This window comes from Symphodus melops (genome assembly GCF_947650265.1).
Source record: "Symphodus melops genome assembly, chromosome: 18".
Taxonomy (NCBI): Eukaryota; Metazoa; Chordata; class Actinopteri; order Labriformes; family Labridae; genus Symphodus; species Symphodus melops.
The window spans coordinates 20,854,237-20,874,026 of record NC_136708.1 but is presented as its reverse complement, the minus strand read 5'-3'; the positions used below and the strand labels follow the sequence as shown (position 1 = coordinate 20,874,026).

The 19,790-nt window shown below is 41.3% G+C and overlaps 1 protein-coding gene across 1 annotated transcript in view; it reads left to right on the top strand.

The window, feature by feature from the left end:
• pleca (plectin a) overlaps nt 1–12,294 on the top strand; it is a gene marked incomplete at its 5' end in the record, with an annotated part of 94,904 nt that extends 82,610 nt beyond the window's left edge. The window contains 4 exons of the mRNA XM_079367767.1: nt 363–7,342; nt 8,002–10,336; nt 11,218–11,465; nt 11,830–12,294. Of these exons, the coding sequence (XP_079223893.1) occupies nt 363–6,563 (6,201 nt within the window). The 3' untranslated portion in view covers nt 6,564–7,342; nt 8,002–10,336; nt 11,218–11,465; nt 11,830–12,294. The remainder of the gene's footprint in view (nt 1–362; nt 7,343–8,001; nt 10,337–11,217; nt 11,466–11,829) is intronic.
• Nucleotides 12,295–19,790: the final 7,496 nt, after the last annotated feature.

The following is a 19,790-nucleotide window of genomic DNA, read 5'->3' as shown; positions in this document are numbered from 1 at the left end:
CAAAAAAAACCCACAATAAAAAGGTTTGTTTTGGGTTTCTTTTGAGGTGCCAGTTAGCCTCGCGGTTATGTAGCACGCGCTACATTCAGAGGCTATAGTCCTCGCCACGCAGCGGCTGAGAGTTTGAATCTAACCATTGGCCCTTTGTTGTCATGCCTTACTCTCTCTTCCCAACATTTTCTGTCTCCATTCAAATGTCCTAAACCCAAAATAATAATTGTAGGACTTAAGAAAAAAAACATTTTATTCAATTCATCTTATCTCTCTCTGCTGTAAAGCATACTTTCAAAATAGTTGAATTGTAATTTAGATCTACTGTCCTTTGACTTGTATCTTATTGATCTTATTTTTTTTCCAAATAGATGGCAAACGCCCAGCAAGAACAAATCGAGCAACAGAAGGCCATTCTTCAGCAGTCCTTCCTCACAGAAAAGGATGTGTTGTTGAAGAGAGAAAAGGCCGTAGAAGATGAGAAAAAGAAGCTTCAGAAACAGTTTGAGGATGAAGTGAATAAAGCCAAAGCTCTGAAGGACGAACAAGAACGTCAGCGGAAGCTAATGGAGGAGGAGAAGAAGAAGCTGCAGGCCATCATGGATGAAGCTGTCAAGAAACAAAAGGGTGCTGAGGCGGAGATGACCAACAAGCAGAAAGAAATGGAAGTGCTTGAAAAGAAACGGCTTGAACAGGAAAAACTTCTGGGAGAGGAAAATAAAAAGCTCCGAGAGAAACTTCAGAGTCTTGAGGTCACTTCTAAACAGGCTACTTCCAAAACAAAGGAAATTGAAGTCCAAACTGATGAGGTTCCTGAGGAGCAGTTAGTTACCATGACAATGGTGGGAACAACCAAGAAAGTGTTCAATGGATCTGTCGACGTGGACGGAGCGAAGAAAGATGGAGAATCACCTTTAGCGTTCGATGGTATAAGAGAGAAAGTCCCAGCTGAAAGGCTTCTTGATGTTGGTATCCTGACCAAAAAGGAGTTTGACAAATTGAAAAAGGGAAAAACCTCTGTTCAAGAACTTGGAAAGACTGATAAAGTTAAGTCATGTCTTCAGGGTCAAAACACTATTGGAGGCGTCTTGACTCCATCCAAAGAGAAACAGAGTGTCTATCAGGCCATGAAAGAGAAAACGATCACACCTGACACTGCCTCAATGCTGCTGGAGGCTCAAGCTGCTTCCGGTTACATTGTAGATCCAGTGAAGAACAAGCTCCTCTCTGTAGATGATGCTGTTAAAGAGGAGCTAATCGGCCCTGAGCTTCACAATAAAATGCTCTCTGCAGAGCGAGCCGCAACAGGCTTCAAAGATCCCTATACCGGAGCTAAAATCTCTCTCTTTGAGGCCATGAAGAAGGGACTTATTGAAAAGGAACAGGCCACAAAATACCTAGATGTACAGCTTGCAACTGGTGGTATCATCGATCCTGTGAATAGTCACAGAGTGCCACTTCAGACTGCCTATAAACAGGGTCTGTTTGATGCAGACATGAACAAGAAGCTAAGTGATCCCAGTGACGACTGCAAGTTATTCATTGACCCCAGCACTCAGGAGCAACTCACTTACAAACAGCTGCTGGAGAAATGCAGCAAAGATGCAGAGACAGGAATGTTCATTTTACCAGTGTCAGAGAACGCTGCTGAAAGTGGAAGAACATACACAGACCAGGAGACTAAAGAGATGCTAAGTAAGTCAAACGTCAGTATGCCTTTTGGAAGGTTCAAGGGCAAAACTGTCACCATTTGGGAAGTCATCAACTCTGAATACTTCACTGACGAGCAAAGAAGAGAACTGATTCGCCAGTACAAGACAGGCAAAATCACAGTCGAGAAGATTATTAAAATCGTCATCACTGTTGTTGAAGACAAGGACAAGAGTGATGGAAATGTGTTCAATGGTTTGAGGGCTCCTGTCTCTGCAAGTGAATTGTTGGAATCCAAGATTATCAACAAGGACTTGTTCAATAAGTTGAGTAATGGCAAGATAACAGCTAAAGAGATCTCTGAGATGGAGCCTGTGAAGAAGGCACTGCATGGAACACCCAGCATTGCTGGACTGTTGAATGAACCAACCAAGGAGAAAATGCCATTCTATCAAGCTATGAAGAAAGACTTACTCTCTCCAGAAACTGTGATAAATCTTCTTGAAGCTCAAGCAGCAACTGGGTTTGTAATCGATCCGGTCAAAAATGAGAGAGTCCCTGTTGATGAAGCTGTAAAGTCGGGTCTTGTGGGTCCAGAACTGCACGAACGACTCCTGTCAGCGGAGAGAGCTGTTAGCGGCTACAAAGATCCGTATACTGGGAAAAACGTGTCCCTGTTTGAGGCCTTGAACAAAGGCCTTATCAAGAAAGACCATGGCATTCGTCTGCTTGAGGCACAGCTCTCAACAGGTGGAATCATTGACCCTGTAAAAAGCTATCGTATCCCACACGATGTTGCCTGTAAGCGTGGATATTTTGATGAGGAAATGAGCAAGACCCTAAACATGAACACGGATGAAACAAAGGTCTTTTATGATCCTAACTCACAAGAAGATTCAACTTATGCCGAGCTCATGAAAAAATGTGTCACTGACAAAGAAACCGGACTCCCATTGCTATCTCTTTCAAAGAAGGCTGCAAAGCCAAAAAAAGAGAAAGAAATTACAGAGGCTAAAACAAAAGAGGCTTTGAACGACACAACTATGGAGCTTGAGTATGGCCCGTTCAAAGGAAGAAAAGTCACAATTTGGGAAATCATACACTCTGAATACATCACAGAGGAGCAGAGAATAGAGCTTATTCGCCGGTATAGAATGGGACAGGTGACGATTGAGAAGTTGATTAAGATTGTGATTACAATGGTTGAGGATCAAGAGGACAAAGCAAAGGAAGAGGCCTGTTTTGAAGGCATTAGAGCTCCAGTCACTGCCCGCTCTTTGCTTGATTCCAACATCATTGATAAGGCGACATTCGATCAACTGGAACAGGGTAAAAAGACTCCTAAAGAGGTTAGTGAAACCGACAAAGTCAAGCAGTACTTGCAGGGAACAGTCCACATTGATGGTATTACAATGGGAGATTCAAAAGAGAAGCTAAGCATATATCAAGCAATGAAAAAGAACATTGTGCAACAAAACACTGGGCTTGCCCTGCTAGAAGCCCAAGCTGGAACTGGTTTCATAACTGATCCAGTCAAAAATCAGAAATACTCTGTGGATGATGCTGTAAAGGAAGGAGTTGTTGGTCCAGAGCTCCATGAAAAACTTCTCTCAGCCGAAAAAGCAGTGACTGGATACAGAGATCCTTATACTGGCAATAGAATTTCTCTGTTCCAAGCCATGAAGAAAGAGCTTGTTCTCAGAGAGCATGCCATCCCCATCCTGGAGGCTCAGTATGCCACAGGAGGGATAATTGATCCGGTCAGCAGTCATCGTGTTCCCAATGATGTGGCCATTCAGCGAGGCTATTTGAGTAAACAAATGTCCAAATCCTTCAATGAACCTTCAGGTGATGTTAAAGGTTTTACCAATCCCAACACCAATGAAAATGTCACTTACAAGCAGTTAGTGGAGAAATGTGTCCAAGATCCCATCTCCGGCCTGTGCTACCTGCCTTTGACAAAAGTCGAAGCCCCTGCTCCTGTTGAGAAAGCCTATCAGTATACAGAGGAACAGGCCCAAACAGATCTAGCCAACACTCAAATTGAGATCCCTCACAAGAATTTTGCAGGAAAGAGTATGACCATTTGGGAAGTAATGAATTCAAATATGCTTCCAGAAGAGGAGAGACGCCGCCTCATGGAGCAGTATCGCTTAGGGCAAATCTCAAAGGACAGAATGCTAATCATCATTATTGAGATCATTGAACAAAGGGAGACCCTTAAATCAGAGCAAGGCATGTCCTGTGATGTAATCAGAAGAAGAGTTACTATTGATGAGCTGTACAGTGCTCGGATTATTGACTTGAACACCTACAATCTCTTGAAACAAGAAAAGATAACTATTCGTGAGGTCATGGAAAGGCCATCAGTGAAACAGTACCTCTTTGGTACTGGTTGCATTGCTGGAATTATGTCAGACAGCCCCCCAAAGATCAGCATTTACCAGGCTATGAAGAGTGGAAAAATCAAGCCAGAGGTTGCTCTGAATCTCCTTGAGGCCCAAGCAGCAACAGGATTCATGATTGACCCAGTGAAAGATGAACTTCTGACGGTTGATGAAGCTGTACGCAAGGGGCTTGTCGGCCCAGAACTTCATGACAAACTGCTCTCTGCTGAAAGAGCAGTTACAGGTTACAAAGATCCGTACAGTGGGAAAGTGATTTCTCTCTTCCAGGCAATGAAAAAAGACCTCATTCCTGAGGATTATGCCTTGGGGCTTTTGGAAGCCCAGAATGCCACTGGTGGACTGATGGATCCTGAATACTACTTCCGCCTCCCCACGGATGTTGCTTTGCAGCGTGGATACATCAACAAAGAGACTCTTGACAGAATATCTGAACCTACTGCGGATGTGCGAGGTTACACTGATCCTACAACAGAAGACAAACAGTCCTATGCTCAGCTGCTTAAAAGATGCAGAGTTGATAAAGAGAGTGGGTTGCGTCTGCTTTCACTGTCAGACAGAAGACTTCTCTTCAAGGGTCTTAGAAAGCACATCACTGCCGAAGAGCTGCTTCGATCACAGATTATAGACCAAAAGACATTCAATGAGCTCACAGAGGGTACCATCACAGTAGAGGAGGTCAGCAGAGACCTGAAGAAATTCCTTGAGGGTACCAGCTGTATTGCTGGTGTGTACGTAGAATCAAGCAAAGACCGGCTGTCAATTTACCAAGCAATGAAGAAGAACATGATTAGGCCCGGGACTGCCTTTGAGCTTCTTGAAGCCCAAGCTGCCACGGGATATGTGATTGATCCTATTAAAAACCTGAAGCTAAATGTTGCTGAGGCTGTCAAGATGGCGGTTGTTGGCCCAGAGTTTAAGGATAAACTCCTCTCAGCTGAAAGAGCTGTCACAGGCTACAAGGACCCTTACTCTGGCAAGGTCATCTCACTATTCCAGGCGATGAAGAAGGGTCTTATTCTTAAAGACCATGGCATTCGCCTGCTAGAGTCTCAGATCGCTACTGGTGGAATCATTGATCCACAGGAGAGCCATCGCCTGCCTGTTGAAACAGCATATGAACGTGGCCTCTTCGATGAGGAAATGAATGAAATCCTCACCGACCCATCAGATGACACTAAGGGCTTCTTTGACCCTAACACAGAGGAAAATCTCACCTACCTGCAGCTGATGGAGAGATGTATGATAGATCCAGAAACAGGTCTTGCTCTTTTGCTACTGAAAGACAAGAAGCGAGAGAGGAAGACTTCGTCCAAATCTTCTGTTCGCAAACGTAGGGTTGTCATTGTTGATCCAGAGACCGGCAAAGAAATGTCCGTCTATGAGGCGTACCAGAAAGGGCTTATAGACCACCAGACTTACATTGAGCTTTCAGAGCAGGAGTGTGAATGGGAAGAAATCACCATCACCTCATCTGATGGAGTTGTGAAATCCATGATCACTGACAGAAGGTCTGGTCGGCAGTACGACATTGATGACGCCATCTCAAGAGGCCTGATTGACAAGTCAGCTCTTGATCAGTACCGTGCAGGCACCCTAGCCATCACAGAGTTTGCAGACATGTTGTCAGGAAACATGAGCGGTGTCAGATCACGTTCATCGTCTTTTGGCTCTTCTTCCTCTTACAATATGAGCCCAGCACCTTCCATAAAAACACCAGCAACCACATGGAATGACCCAACAGAGGAAACCGGTCCTGTGGCTGGCATCTTAGACACAGAAACACTGGAAAAGGTATCGGTCACAGAGGCTATACACAGAAACCTTGTGGACAATATTACAGGCCAAAGGCTGCTTGAGGCTCAGGCCTGCACTGGAGGTATCATCGACCCAAATACTGGAGAGAAATTCTCTGTTGCAGATGCAATGAACAAAGGTCTCGTAGATAAAATCATGGTGGACCGCATCAGCCTCGCTCAGAAAGCATGCAATGGTTTTGAGGATCCGAGAACCAAGACTAAAATGTCAGCTGCCCAAGCTCTAAAGAAAGGCTGGCTGTACTATGAGGCTGGGCAGAGATTCCTTGAGGTCCAGTATCTCACTGGTGGATTGATCGAACCTGATGCCACCAGCAGAGTGTCCATAGATGAGGCTGTAAAGAAGGGCACCTTAGATGCACGCACTGCACAGAAGTTACGGGATGTTAGCGCATACTCAAAATACCTCACATGCCCTAAAACCAAGCTGAAAATCTCTTACAAGGATGCAATGGAAAGAAGCATGACAGAGGAGGGGACTGGTCTGCGACTACTTGAAGCATCATCTCAATCCAGCAAAGGCCTCTACAGTCCCTACAGCATGAGTGGGTCCGGCTCAGCTACCGGGTCACGGTCTGGCTCAAGAACTGGTTCAAGGTCAGGCTCCAGGAGAGGAAGCTTTGATGCCACAGGATCCAGTTTCACAACAACCTTTTCTTCCACTTCCTACGGTTCACCGAGCTACAGCCGCCGCTACTGATGAGTCTAAAAGGAAGGATACACTACGAAACCACAGTGTTCACCAGATGCCTAATTCTCAGTGGAATGAGGGCTACCTTTATTCTGCTCTGCATGTGGTTACAAGTCTTTTAATATTTAATTTTTTACAAGTTGAATAAGTTTGTTTATAGTATATTTCACTTTTCTTTTAGTTGTTTATGCTTCCTCCTGGTTACCGTACTGTATCAAGCTTATGCAATAGCTGTTTATTACTTCCAGTGTCTATTGCAAAAGATGTTCTTCCTCTTTGTTTGTTTTAAAAGTATATCATAAGCATTTACCATTCAACAAACAAGATTTGTATTTAAAATATTGTGTATTACACAATAACCAAAACCATTCATTACCAATAACCTGATTGTCAAACAGAACCAAATTGTTGTTGTACAAACAGAAATCTTTGTACATGTGTATATTTCTGAAAAGTTAAACAAAAAGATAGCTGAAAAGAGATACATGCAACTCTGCAGAGCAGAATAAGGAGTCCTCCGAATATGAATATACACTAAAAAGTGTCAGCTTTAATAATGCCAAGCTTCAAGATCTTTTCTCTCCTGGGCTACACTGCCAATGTCTACTCCACCCCCAATGTTCATTCAACATGGAGCACCTACAGCAACAAAACCTTCATGAAATGGAGATCAAAGAGCAAGATTCACCAGGAAGGATAATCCAGCCTGTTATGACCATTAAAACCTTAACACATCAAACCTCAAGACCAACATATACAAGTCCCTGCTTTTCTTCACTACTCAAAAGGTATGTAAGAATAGATTTCCATTCAATCATCTCACAGTTTAATCCAATTTCTGTGTGTGTGCACGCCATTCTGAATATGCAGACCGTTAAATTCTAATGACCATGAATGTGCGCTTAGTTGAATGTCATCACCCTTTGCTTGTCGGAACAAGAATTACTACTGGGTTAAATACATTTATAATATTCTTCAACATTGGCCCCTTGTTGCCGGTCAAATTTCATGCTCAAACCGCAAAGCTCTCACCCACCACTAGTTGGGGCTGTAGCTCCTGTAAATGGCCAACTCTCCCCGCTCTAATTACCCAGATGTAAACAAGCACACTGAATGAATAGCATCTCATAGGAGCAGAGCGGTCTGGCACTATTTGGATTGAGAAAGTGGAGATAAGGATGTAAATAGGTTAAGCAATGTGTAACCATAACCTGTGCTATCGATGTTAGCATTACTAACGTTAGCCACACTCACCAGCCATATTACATGGTTTACGGGGAGACATTTTAAAAATAAATTGTCTGCCAACATGATTAAATTAATGATTTTGAATAAGTGTTTTTTTTACCTTCCAACTAATCAATTAGTTTCCGTTCGAAAGACGAGTAAATGAGTCGTCTTACATCATCCCTGTCATGTTGATCAATGTTGAATTTGTCTGTTTCAGATCTGCAGGCCAAGTCTTCTCCTGTGCGCACCTCCGATGTCTTCCAACGGCCTGTGGCATCAATATGGACAATGAACTCCACTGTAATCAAGGATTTTATGCAACAGTTCAGTAACACATTTGCTCATACATTACTATGTTTCATCAGATTCCTTTAACAGTGAATCATTTTTAAACTTGTATCTAATCTTGAACTCATTTAAAGGCCTAAACCGTGCTTTGTAAGTGCCTCGCAAACTACTCTTGAACCCTTCAGTGGCGCGTTGAGTACTATAAGATGGTGCAGTGGTTACACTGTGACCACACTGATGCATGAGCAATGCTAACCATAATAGTTTGAGTAGTGTGTGATCAGGTAAGCCTTTGTACGGTCCAGCGACTGTAAGTCACACTCTAACTTTAAAAGAATAACTGTAAAAGCATTTCAGTGTCAACAGTGTGGTAGTCACACAGGGCTAAAATGATTGTTCTGAATGTTTAATAGTTAAGACTGATGTTAGATTGTCCCTTCACAGATAATGTATGTACTGTACATTGATACCTATATGAAGCATTAATGCTAAAAGCCATGAATTAACATTTCTTTGAGAGAGATCTTTAAGCTTTGCCACCAGACCCAGTATTTGTATTTTTCACGACATATACTTGTTTTAATTTACAATTCTACTTTGTAAAGCAACACTTGCAATCTATATCACTTTATTTTCATACTCTATATTCTTGCTTTGCATGATTTACTAACATTTAAAAGGTGCGGAAATGAAATATTGTATCCATTAAAGCATTTCTTTTACTTTTGTGTTTGAAAAGGTTTGAAGGATGTATTTTAATGAGGGTTGTCAAGCCTTGGTTGAAATGGTGTATTTATAATAAAATGGTGACATGGAATTTTATTGCAACACCTTACGCTATGTAAATAAACATGGAAATGAAATGATCCACTCAAGTGTCTTTATTGATTGATTGACAAAACATGACTCCTAACGGTTAAAAATAAGTCTTGATGATAGATTTATGATATCAATGGTTGCCTGTCCTTAACTGTCACATAGTTTCCTCTTCTACAAGTTGAAATAAGTCTCATAGCTCCCCAAATCATGTCTGTGACTCGTCTTGTTCTAAATCCACTCTGATCGAGGCACTGACCGGTTTCACACTGATGACCTCAGATCTCTCAGAGGTCGATTTAGTGCCATAAACACAGTCAACAGAATTTAAAAAACAATCCTCAGCTTGTCAGCCAGTTAAAGGAGGCAAAAATTGAGTGATATAATCTCATCTTTTTGACCATGTAAGGCCCCGCCTGCTGAATTTTTAAGTCTAACATGACTAAGTGATACCAAAATAAAGTGAATTACAGTTATTGATTTAAGTAGATATAAATGCATGTGTAACTTTCTCCAGGTAGGAGTATCACAGGATTGGTCTTAATCTTGAGGTGAATCAGAGCTGCATGGAGCTTAATTTTGCAACCTGATTAGTTTTTTTTAAAATACTGTAGGCTATACTTTATACTGTTGCATGGCCATCTAAACAATGGATGTTATCTGATGCAATGTCAATACAGAGGTTGGTGCCTACACATGCATCATGGGTTGATATACAAAACATAGGGATTACATTTAATTAAATCTGGTTGATGTTACAGCTCGATGTGTCTTTAAATAAATATATTTTACTCTACTGAGGGCATCTAAATGAGTTTGCATCACACTTGAATTCTCCCATGTGAAAATGATCTGACCCAAGCAGCACAGCAACAAAACTTCAGCCCCTCCAGCTCTTGATTGGTCCTTCGTTTGTAAATGTTTGGCAATGGGCCAGTAATGTCAGACTTTCCCACACCTGCAAATGATACATTGCATGCACAGTTCATTCGGGGTCAGGAGTAATGTATTTAATCAGGGGGGTGTCTGTCTATAGGACAGATGTTAAAAGAAGATGTCAAGACAGCCAAAATGCAGCCGGTGCAGACACCACGGTGTTATTACAATGCAAAAAGGCCACACGAAGCTGTGTCCTTTTCTGACATGTGACTGCTGGAAGTGCGGCTTAGTGGCAGAGAGGACAAGAATCCAGCGAGGACTGAAGAAAGTCAGAAATAATGAGCAGCAGAAACCTGCAGCCTCGGCGCCGTGTGGGGACGCTCGTCCCTCGGGCACGTTTAGACGGCTGTGTCCCCGAGGGGTCCCGGAGCGGGACACCAACAACACCTGCAACCCCTTGACACCTCTGGATCTCCGGAGCAGACCTGCAGGAGGAGGACGATCGAGTCTGGCTGGTTTGCAGAGCATGAACGGGTCTTCAAGTGAGGGAGAAACGTGCACGCCTTTCAGTAAGTTCATTGTCATCCTTATTGTAGACGAGCTTTGATGTTGCAGGAGACCTCACTGCAGTGATAAGGAAAAGTCCGACTTAGCCATCGATACTAAACACATTTTAAAATCTCAGCTTAAAGCAGCTATGTTGTCTTAGGGCAGTAATTATCAGTGAATTCATCTGTCATAAAATTAAAACTAATTCGTAAAATAAGTTTATTTTGCAAGCGGAGCAGAAGAAAAAAAAGAAAAAGAAAAACTAAAGGTTGAAGTTTCGATTGCAGTGACGTCATCACCGGCCATTAGCGCGTGTCGAAAGAGAACGCAGGTGGCTTTAGGATAAGCGCGTGCACGTGAATCACTGTCTACGCTCGTGGACCGAACACATGTTGGGTTTTTGTTTTTACTGAGGAAGATAATAAAATACTGTAAACATTGTAAAACCAGATTAAAAAGGTATTTTTTCGTTGACTTTTAAAAACACCCATTTTTTAATAGATTATTTTTTAAAAACCCATCAGCATAAGAATAGCAAATATATTTACTTCAAAGAAAAAAAGATTTCCTAAAACGCTTTTGTGTGTGAATTATTGAATTAAAATTTATATTTCCATGAAAATGTATTGAACCAAGTTTGAAACAATTAGTCAACTTTGATAGTTGATCAAACTATCATTGATAGTTTCAGTCTCTGGGCTTTCACCTGAGATGTGAGGATTGGTTGCTTTTCTGTTGTGGGTTAGAATAAATCATTTCCCAAGTTAAGATTCAAGGAGACGCCAATGAGATTTTTTTTTTTTTATAAAGCAAACCATTGATTAAGGAAAAGAAATCTCTTAACTAAAGTCTAACCTCTCCTTCCAGACGCTCCTAACTAAAGTCTGACCTCTTCTTCCAGACGCTCCTAACCTTGGTGGATTGGACCAGCCTCATCCAGCTCTGCCTGTTCTCCACTTCCCGTTTTGGGTGCCTGGTCATTACTCCGGCAGCTACGCACTGTGTCCTAACTTCATGCTCAACATGCCGTGGTTGCCAACTGTTCCTCCGGGGCTTTACAATGACGCTCTCTGTGGACCCCTGATGTTCCCCCATTTCCAGCCCGGTGCTACGTATAACCCGCCTCCACCTGAGCCTGGACCTCCTGCTGTAAGTGTTCGCTCTCCTTTGATACTTCAAGCTACTGAAATGGAAACCTCTACTATAACTTTGTAAACAGGAAAGTTGCTAAGGTTAGGCTTCAAACCCAGGCCGCCTGCATGAGTGATTACAGCCTCCATAAATGGGGCGTGCTCACTAACCACTGGGCGACCGGCGCCACACTATATGGATTTTTAATAGTAATTGACTTGACAGAAAAAAATAGGTCGACTCAACCTGTGGACAAACTAAATCTACAATTCAGACGTGACAGCCCTGACCATAATGTGTACAGGATGTTTTTAATTCTTCGTTGTGTTGTGAACTATAAGGAGGTCAAAAAAAACAACATAACTTTCCCGTCTTTGTTCAGTTGTCAGGGTTGCAGAACGTCCCTCAGCCTTTAGACAACTCTGCTCCGAGAGACCCTCCAGGAAGTCAGACTCACTGAGACTCGACGACAGGATGATGAGAACGATTATTGAGGGTCTAGAAAAGTTCTTAGAGGGTCCCTGATGTTCCACATTCACGTTCAGATTTCTGCACACTGTTGTTAAATATGGAGGTCAACTCAAGTTGATCATTATCATCTTCATTGTTAAGTGTTCTGACATCATTGTATGAGTTCAAAACCAGTGCTAAAGATTCATGAATTAGCAAAACATTCTGTAACGCTTTGTATTCTCATTGTGTTTGTTTCTACAGAAACATTTAAGTTTTTTATTCTTATTTTTCCACAGATTTCTCTTTGCTTCGCTGATTTTTTTGTGATACAACTTACTGTACATATGGTGTTTATTCAATGACCTTAAAAATAAAAGTCACTACAGTGCTACAATTTTATTACAATAACATTCGCTCTGTCATACAACAAAAAAACTACATATTCATAATCATTTAGAAATAAACAATATATACTCAAAAGCAATGCTTATGAAGATAATACCAATAAAAGAGAAAATTTGGGGGGAAAAAACCCCATAAAAAACCAATACAAATATTTAGTACTTTCATTTTACCCGTTTCTTTTTAACAGTTTAGATATTATGCCCAGTTGAAAAAGTGTGTATTCACTTGAGCTTGTGTACTCCACACTTTTGGGACAAAATCAAGGACGCAATTATATTGAATACATTTTATCAGATATATTAAGTTAAAAGTACATGACTACAGAATCATACAAAACAAACCTCACTAATAAGCTTCTCAGTCCACTGCCTATAGAGAAATAAACACTGCATTAGAAACTGTCAAGGTATTAAAGTATGTGGATAACTTAGTTTTTTTTCAATTATTTTTTTAATTTTTTGTCTGAGATAACGATGTAACATTCCTCAGAAATACATGAAGCAGGCTTCAAAGTGTATTCCTCATCAATGTAAGTGGATAAGAAATAACACTGCAGTCCCACAAAAAAAGAACTAAACCATCTACGTGTTTTATCCACGACAAAGAAAAAGCAGCGTGGTACCTGGAGGACACTTCAGTACAAGTCAAAGTTTGAAGTTTGTCTCGTGATTTCAGATCATTTGTTCTCTGATCGGCACTGCTGAAGGATTGCACTTTGTCCACCAGGGGGAGCAGACTCACTCAGTCTGTGCTAACAGGACATGTTCCACATTAGATGTTTACAGTTATGGACAGCATTATCAAAATACTGTTATACTACACTTGTAACTGTAAAATAATGTAATGTAATCTTGATATAAGCTAATAAAGTTTTACATTTAAAAAGGAAAACCTCCCACCTCCGCTGAACCCGCCTGCCTCCCACTCCCACCATCAGAGAGCAGGGAGGGATAATGCGAGAGGTCACGGCGAAACAGTGTTAAAATTTAAACTAAGTGTATTTGTATACGTTCTCCTGAGCCACTATTGAGATACAGTTATGAATGCAGAAATGTTAGAGGAAAATTGTGTTAAAAAAAACCCAAAAAACATGTGCAACCTCTCCAGACCCCCGCATCACACCCCTGCTGCTCCTGACGTCTCGTGTGAAGCACTTTGCTGTTGAAATGTGCGACATAAATAAACGTGCCTTGCTTCTAGCCCCTATGCTGACTTTTTAAACAAGTATCAGGTTTACATGGAGGTGATAGTCTGTAATTGCTGAGCGTGGTACAGAACCTTAAACTTCAGTCTTTTCAAAGTATCCTGATTCTGTTCTTTCTGTACTTCATGGGCTGACTTCACCGTGGATTGCTCAAGCGATAAAGCAGTGAAGATTTCTGCCAAATATTTGGAGAATTCCAGAAACTTCTGCCCTCGCTTAGATAGAAAACAGTTCCCTCTAAGAAGCTTAAAAGTTTCATAACAAACCCACCCGTTCCCTCCCTACCCGAGAAAGGCTGTGAATTTCCTCAGAACTGCTTTCATTTCATGAATCAGACAATATGATGCACAGGATGTTTGAATCCTCTGCTGGCATGTCCTTACTGTCTATTAAAATGAATTCTGAGTCATACAGCAAAAAAAAAAACTGTAAACAATCTTCATTACTTTGCAATAACAAAATCAGATTGGCAGATAGAAAAGGTGAAAACAGAGATCAAGATTAAAACATCCAAGAGCTTCAGCGCTGCTTTGTGTTTTGATATGAAACATATTACACCTAACATGAGTGAAACTGACAATATGTTAGGTGTGGTTGAAATCTGCGCTCGTGTATGAGTGAATTTTTCCTTGTTTGTGTTGCTTTTTTCAAAAAAGGGAGTGAGAATTTCTCAAGGTTGTTACAGGAATTTCAAACCCACTCAGAAAATGCTGCCTTTGCGTTCTTGCCCCTCACAATGTGAAGTTTAAACAACTTCTGTCACAGATGACAGCCATCCTCTCACACCTGAGGGGCGTGAGTGGAGGCAGGTTAGCAGGGTGTTGATGCTTTCAACAAAGAGCTTCATATTCTTATCTGAAGCGTTATCGCCGCTGAACACATGGCGCTCCTTCTGTAGACGAACAGTCGTACAACCACCAGCCATGACTTCTTTTCGCTGTTTGAAGTTTGTGCTGATTGATGGGAGCTGGGGGGGTTTTGTGTCCTCGTACATACATCTTATCGAGATGAACAGAAGCGCTCAAACAAACCAGTAAGAAGGAAAAGTCTGCTAACCATTTTTTCTGTTTTCCACTTTAAAAGGATTAAAGTTTGCTGTTCTGTATCTGCTGATACTCTAAAGGCCCTTCCACGCCTGGAAGGTCGTCGGCTGTCAGTCGTCGCCCTACTTTTTGCAGTGTTCAGCTCCGTCGCTGCCTGTCGCCACTAGTTCTGTCAAATATAGACGAGCCTCAGGTTGAGTTGCACACCTCATGTGCAGAGACTGGCGTCCTCCTTGCAGCATGTCGTGGGTTTAAGCTTTGACCTCGGCCCTCTGCTGCACGTCATCCTCCACGCTCTCCTCCTAAAGAAAAACCTGTCTCTCTACAGCTATCCGATCAAATAAAGACAAAAGACCCCAAAATAATCTTAAAATGAATTCATATCCATTAAAGGCAAATTCTATAAAAATGAAAGTGGTGCAGGCTAACCTGTGTTCATGGACAAATAACTGAAGATTATAGGCATGTAGGCGCCAACATGATCTGCATTTTAGCACAGTCATTAGCTTTTAGCTCAAAGCTACAGTGTGCCTAAATGAAGATGTTAGCATGGCTTGTAGTGTTAGCCAGTACATGCAAGAACAGTCTTAAAGAAGTAGCTTGTTTAATTCCTATACTTTTAAATATCACACCTCCTCTTTGTTGTGTGGATGTTGAGTGAAGGCTCCAGATCATGGTGACAAGAGTCTGCTGAAACAAACACACAAAGATGATCTCTGTGGTTACAAACAAGGATTCTGCAGGGACAAAAACAGGAAGTAAGAGAAAACAGACAAAAGGAGAGAAGTGTTCTCTGGAATTCAGAGGTTCACACATTCAGGCAGTACACAGGCCTGGACACACACACACACACACACACACACACTCCTCACCTCTTGCTCGCTGCACTTTGTGAACTCTTTGAAGTTGCTGATGTTAACGGGAAACACTCTGATGAAAAATCCCACCGGCATGCAGAGGAGAGCTGTGCTGCACTGTTCACCTCCTCCTGAGGATCTTTACAAAGCTCTGACACTCAGACGACAAATATCAACAACGAACGAGCGAGCGAGCGAGCGAGCGAGCGAGCGCAGGGTCAGCAACAGAATCACCTGCTGTGAATCATCAACACGGTAAAATGTACTCCACAACAGTTTAAGATCCTGCATTCAAAACCCTTCTCATACCAGAGAGACCATCATATAGCTCATTAATTGTAAAATACAAAATTATTAGTTTTTATCCCTTCTTTTTTATCCACTGATTGAAAACAGGGCTTCTTCAAACTAATCTTTTTCATTGAGGATATTAAAGAAGAAAAAAAACATGCATCACAATGTTACAGTGCAGAAGCTACCGGTAATTGCTTTTAAAACAAACTCTTTGCCGCTCTGGATGAGGCCTCCAGGCTGCAGACTCATTTTTGGTGTTTTTGTACTTACAGTATGTCAGCTGCATGTCTGTCTGTGATGAAACGAAGAAATGTAGATAAGCTGCTTAGAGGACATTTTTCTCTTCTATTTAAACGAGGGCTGAAGTTTCTGTGATTTGACTTGACGTTTTACCAACTCTTAAAAATGACCTTTAAGAGAGACACACCCAAAACCGAAGGCAGCATGTTAACACAATGCAAATCAGGGAGCGAGGGGAAGAGGTAGAGTCGAGGAATCTGCTGAAATGTCAAATTGAATGCTGCAGTTTCTCTGAGAGTTGCAAACGCGTTCAAACACATTTCCCTGTTTTCTCTTTGGACACGATTTAAAGCTTTAAAAGTGCACAGGTGATGTCTCTGAAAGATAACAGACCGTCTCTGCTTGTTATTGGAGTCATTGCGGCAACTTTTCATGAAAAGATTCTTGCAAAATGTATTCAAAACAGAAAATATCTTATCAGAATTATTTTTATCTTCTGTTGGCAGGAATGAGAGACAGTTGTGAAATATATCTGAGTGAAATCTTTTTTATGTACTCTTTCTAAAAAAAAAACCTGAAAGTTTATTGACCTTTTTTCAACTCTGCACTGACAGCAAGTCACCTTTAAAATTTATGTTTCAGTTTATTCTAGTTTGGAGCATCTTCCCCATTTTCTCTGCTGTGAAATGACACCTGTCATTATCAGATTGACCACATGAAGAGAGGCTAGATTAAGACTCTGCTGATCTTAGTGGTCTTTTATATTTAGCATGCACAAAAACCTGAGAATCAGTTTGAACATTAGCCACTCAGTAAAGACATTTGGAAAGCTTGTGGTGAGTCTTTGAAAAAGAAAGTGAAGGTGAAAGTGATAAATGAGGCGACGCAGCTTTTTCCACAGAACTGATTAAATACGAGTGATCAAAACAAAACAATAAGTGCCACCTCATGTGGTGGACGCTTTTTGGCAGCTCAAAAGTCATTGAAGAAAAAGTGTTGTCTGTCAGAACATTAAACATATTGTGAATGGGTGTGTGTGTGTTGTTACTGAAATCTTACATGTGGTGATTAAGTCAATTTAATTGGAGCAGCTTCTGGTGTGCCGACTCACAGCTGTTAGTTCTTACATGCTCTCCTCCTCTGTTGATCTCTTCTGACGTGTGGTTAAGCAGTGTTCAAACAGCTCGGTGTCAGCGTGCTCAGTCAGGACTTTTGTGCTGTGAGCTGATGTGTGTGAGGAGGCGTCTGGGTGCGCCTGAGATAACACACACACACACATAGTGATAAAAAACCTGTTCAGTGTGCTCCAGGAATGCAGAACAAACCACGTTATTTAAATACACGCCGCCACGATTAACGCCGTGAATGAGTTTAAGACTCGGCTGCTAATGAGTGTTTCTAAGGATCAATCCAGTAAATCCTTCAGATTCAGCTAAATATTAACTGAAGCAACAAAGAGACTGAGGAGCAGGCTCTTGTATAATGTGTGCGTTAATGTATATATATATATATATATATATATATATATATATATATATATATATATATATATATATATATATATATATTAATCCATAGATTACAGAACAATCAGGGCTGGGGATTCATTCAATAGTGCGACCAGGCGGCTCTGTGCATAACCGGGGTTATTCGTGTATCCAGATACACTTCCTCTGAATGACCTGAATACATGTTTTACATATTATCAGCGATCTGTGAAATATTGATAACTTTTACCAAGAAAATATACTCGTTGATGTGTAAGATCCCTTTTCCAAGAGAGTCCTGGAAGAGACAGCAGACTGAAAGTTTCACATAGACGATAAACAGAAATCACGTCAGTCATGCTATTTTTTTTATCCAATAGGTGTTGCACTTGAGCACCAGCATGAAACCAAAACAAAACTGTTTGCTGTTTGGCGACACCTCCGCCACAATGAATCCTCCAGCGACACATCAAGAGTTATCAATTAGAACGCATGTTAATTATGCACAAAACGCTAATCCCAAGTGGCGGTCAAACTTGTCTTTGTCTCGAGCTGCATTGTTGTGTTAGCAGGCTAATGGTAGCGCTTGCTAGTTTTGCTAGTTTTGCTCGTAGCTTAACATTCCATGCAAAATTTACACAATCTTTCAAAGCAGCCAAATCCTCTAGATTTAAGTTACTTAACAGGCAACTCAAAAGAAACTTTATCGACACGTCCGGACACAACAATACAGAATAACAACACATGCTGTGAAAGGAGGAGGGAGAAAGTGTAAAAACACAGCATAGACGGTGCTTTCAGAAAGAAGAGTAAATATGGTTAAAAAAAAAATACAAAAAAGGGGGGTAGCAATCATTTAAAAACAATTAATCCATTAGCTAAACTGCTATTCAATAAAACACTTGACTATAATAAAGTGCAAATAAAGTAATAAAAAGTCAAATTGATAAAAGCCTGTTGAGTTTCTTTTTCACTTCGTCACATCTGAACCTGTTGTCACTTGTACAAGAGTTCAGTTTTGGGTTCAGGATTAGAGTCATACTTTGGATAAAGATTACCTCAGAAACAGGGTTTGGTGTTCATAAAGTATTTTGTTAATAAAGTCACATGGTTATGATCTATGTAAACAAGTCAAAAACCTGTAATCTTACTTCTTTAGAAAGGTGGACAGATACTAATGAGGAGAGGTATTCAGGGGCTCTGTGAGCAGAGTGAGGCGTGGTGCCAAGTAGAGCGGACAATGGAAACAGTATTAAAAACAAATTCCTGCCTCAGTGCAGGAGTCGAAGGCAGCCTGGGAACAAAGTGACATATATCCTGCAGGAGATTTGATAATAAGGAGAGCCAAAGGAAGACATGTTGTGCTCATAAGTGGGCGATGAAAGATTTATGACGAGGGTGAAATGTGGCATGAAAGGAATGACTTTTATGATACTCACCTGTTTCAGTCTTTGTATTCTAGTATTCTTTGATTTGAAAGGTTTAATAGTGCTCACACAGATGTATAAAAGGATTACAGGAATACTTTTTCTAACAGATATTCATCATCCTTCTCTTTTATGTGTCTCTAGTGCGTCTACAAACCATCCTCCGTGTCTTCTGCCTGCTCCACTTTTCAGAAAATGTGTGCTCAAACAGGCCATTTGGAGATTTTCCCTTCATGACATCACAAAGGGCAGTAGCCCCTCCCCCAGGTGGGTGACACTCCCACAGCTAGGTGTTTGTTCTGCCCTCTGAGTCTGCACTTCTCACCGTAAACAAGAGGACATGGAGCGAGAAAGCCTGAGTCCTTCCAGAGAGGGGGCGTGGTCAGACACAGCTCATTTACATATTTAAAGCTACAGACACAGAAACAGCCTGTTCTGAGCAGGGCTGAAATTGAGGTTTTTTTTAGGCCTGATCAAATACAGGTTCAGAGTGAATTTACATCTGCTGCTATAGAGCACTTTTCTCGTCTTCATGCTATTCAAAGCGTATTTACACCACAGGGCACACACACAGATTCACACCCTGATGACAGAGGCTGCTGTGTGAAATGGCCATCAGAGGAAACTAATCCATTAATACGCATTCACAAAACGCTGGCAAGGCAGCATTCGTGACATGAGCAACTTGGGGTTGAGTGTCTTGCCCAAGGACACATGGGACATGTAACTGCAGGACCTGCGGATCGATCCTCCTACCTTTCAGTTAAGAGACGTTTTTAGTGACACATGCAGTGACCTTTGTTTCTTATGTAAAATACAAAGTCGATGCCATGTTCACTGGTTTATAGCTGTCAATAATTGGCAGCCAGGCTTTAAAGGATTAAAACAGTCATTTGACATTTAACAGAAATTGTGATTCTAACGGGGTCAAAA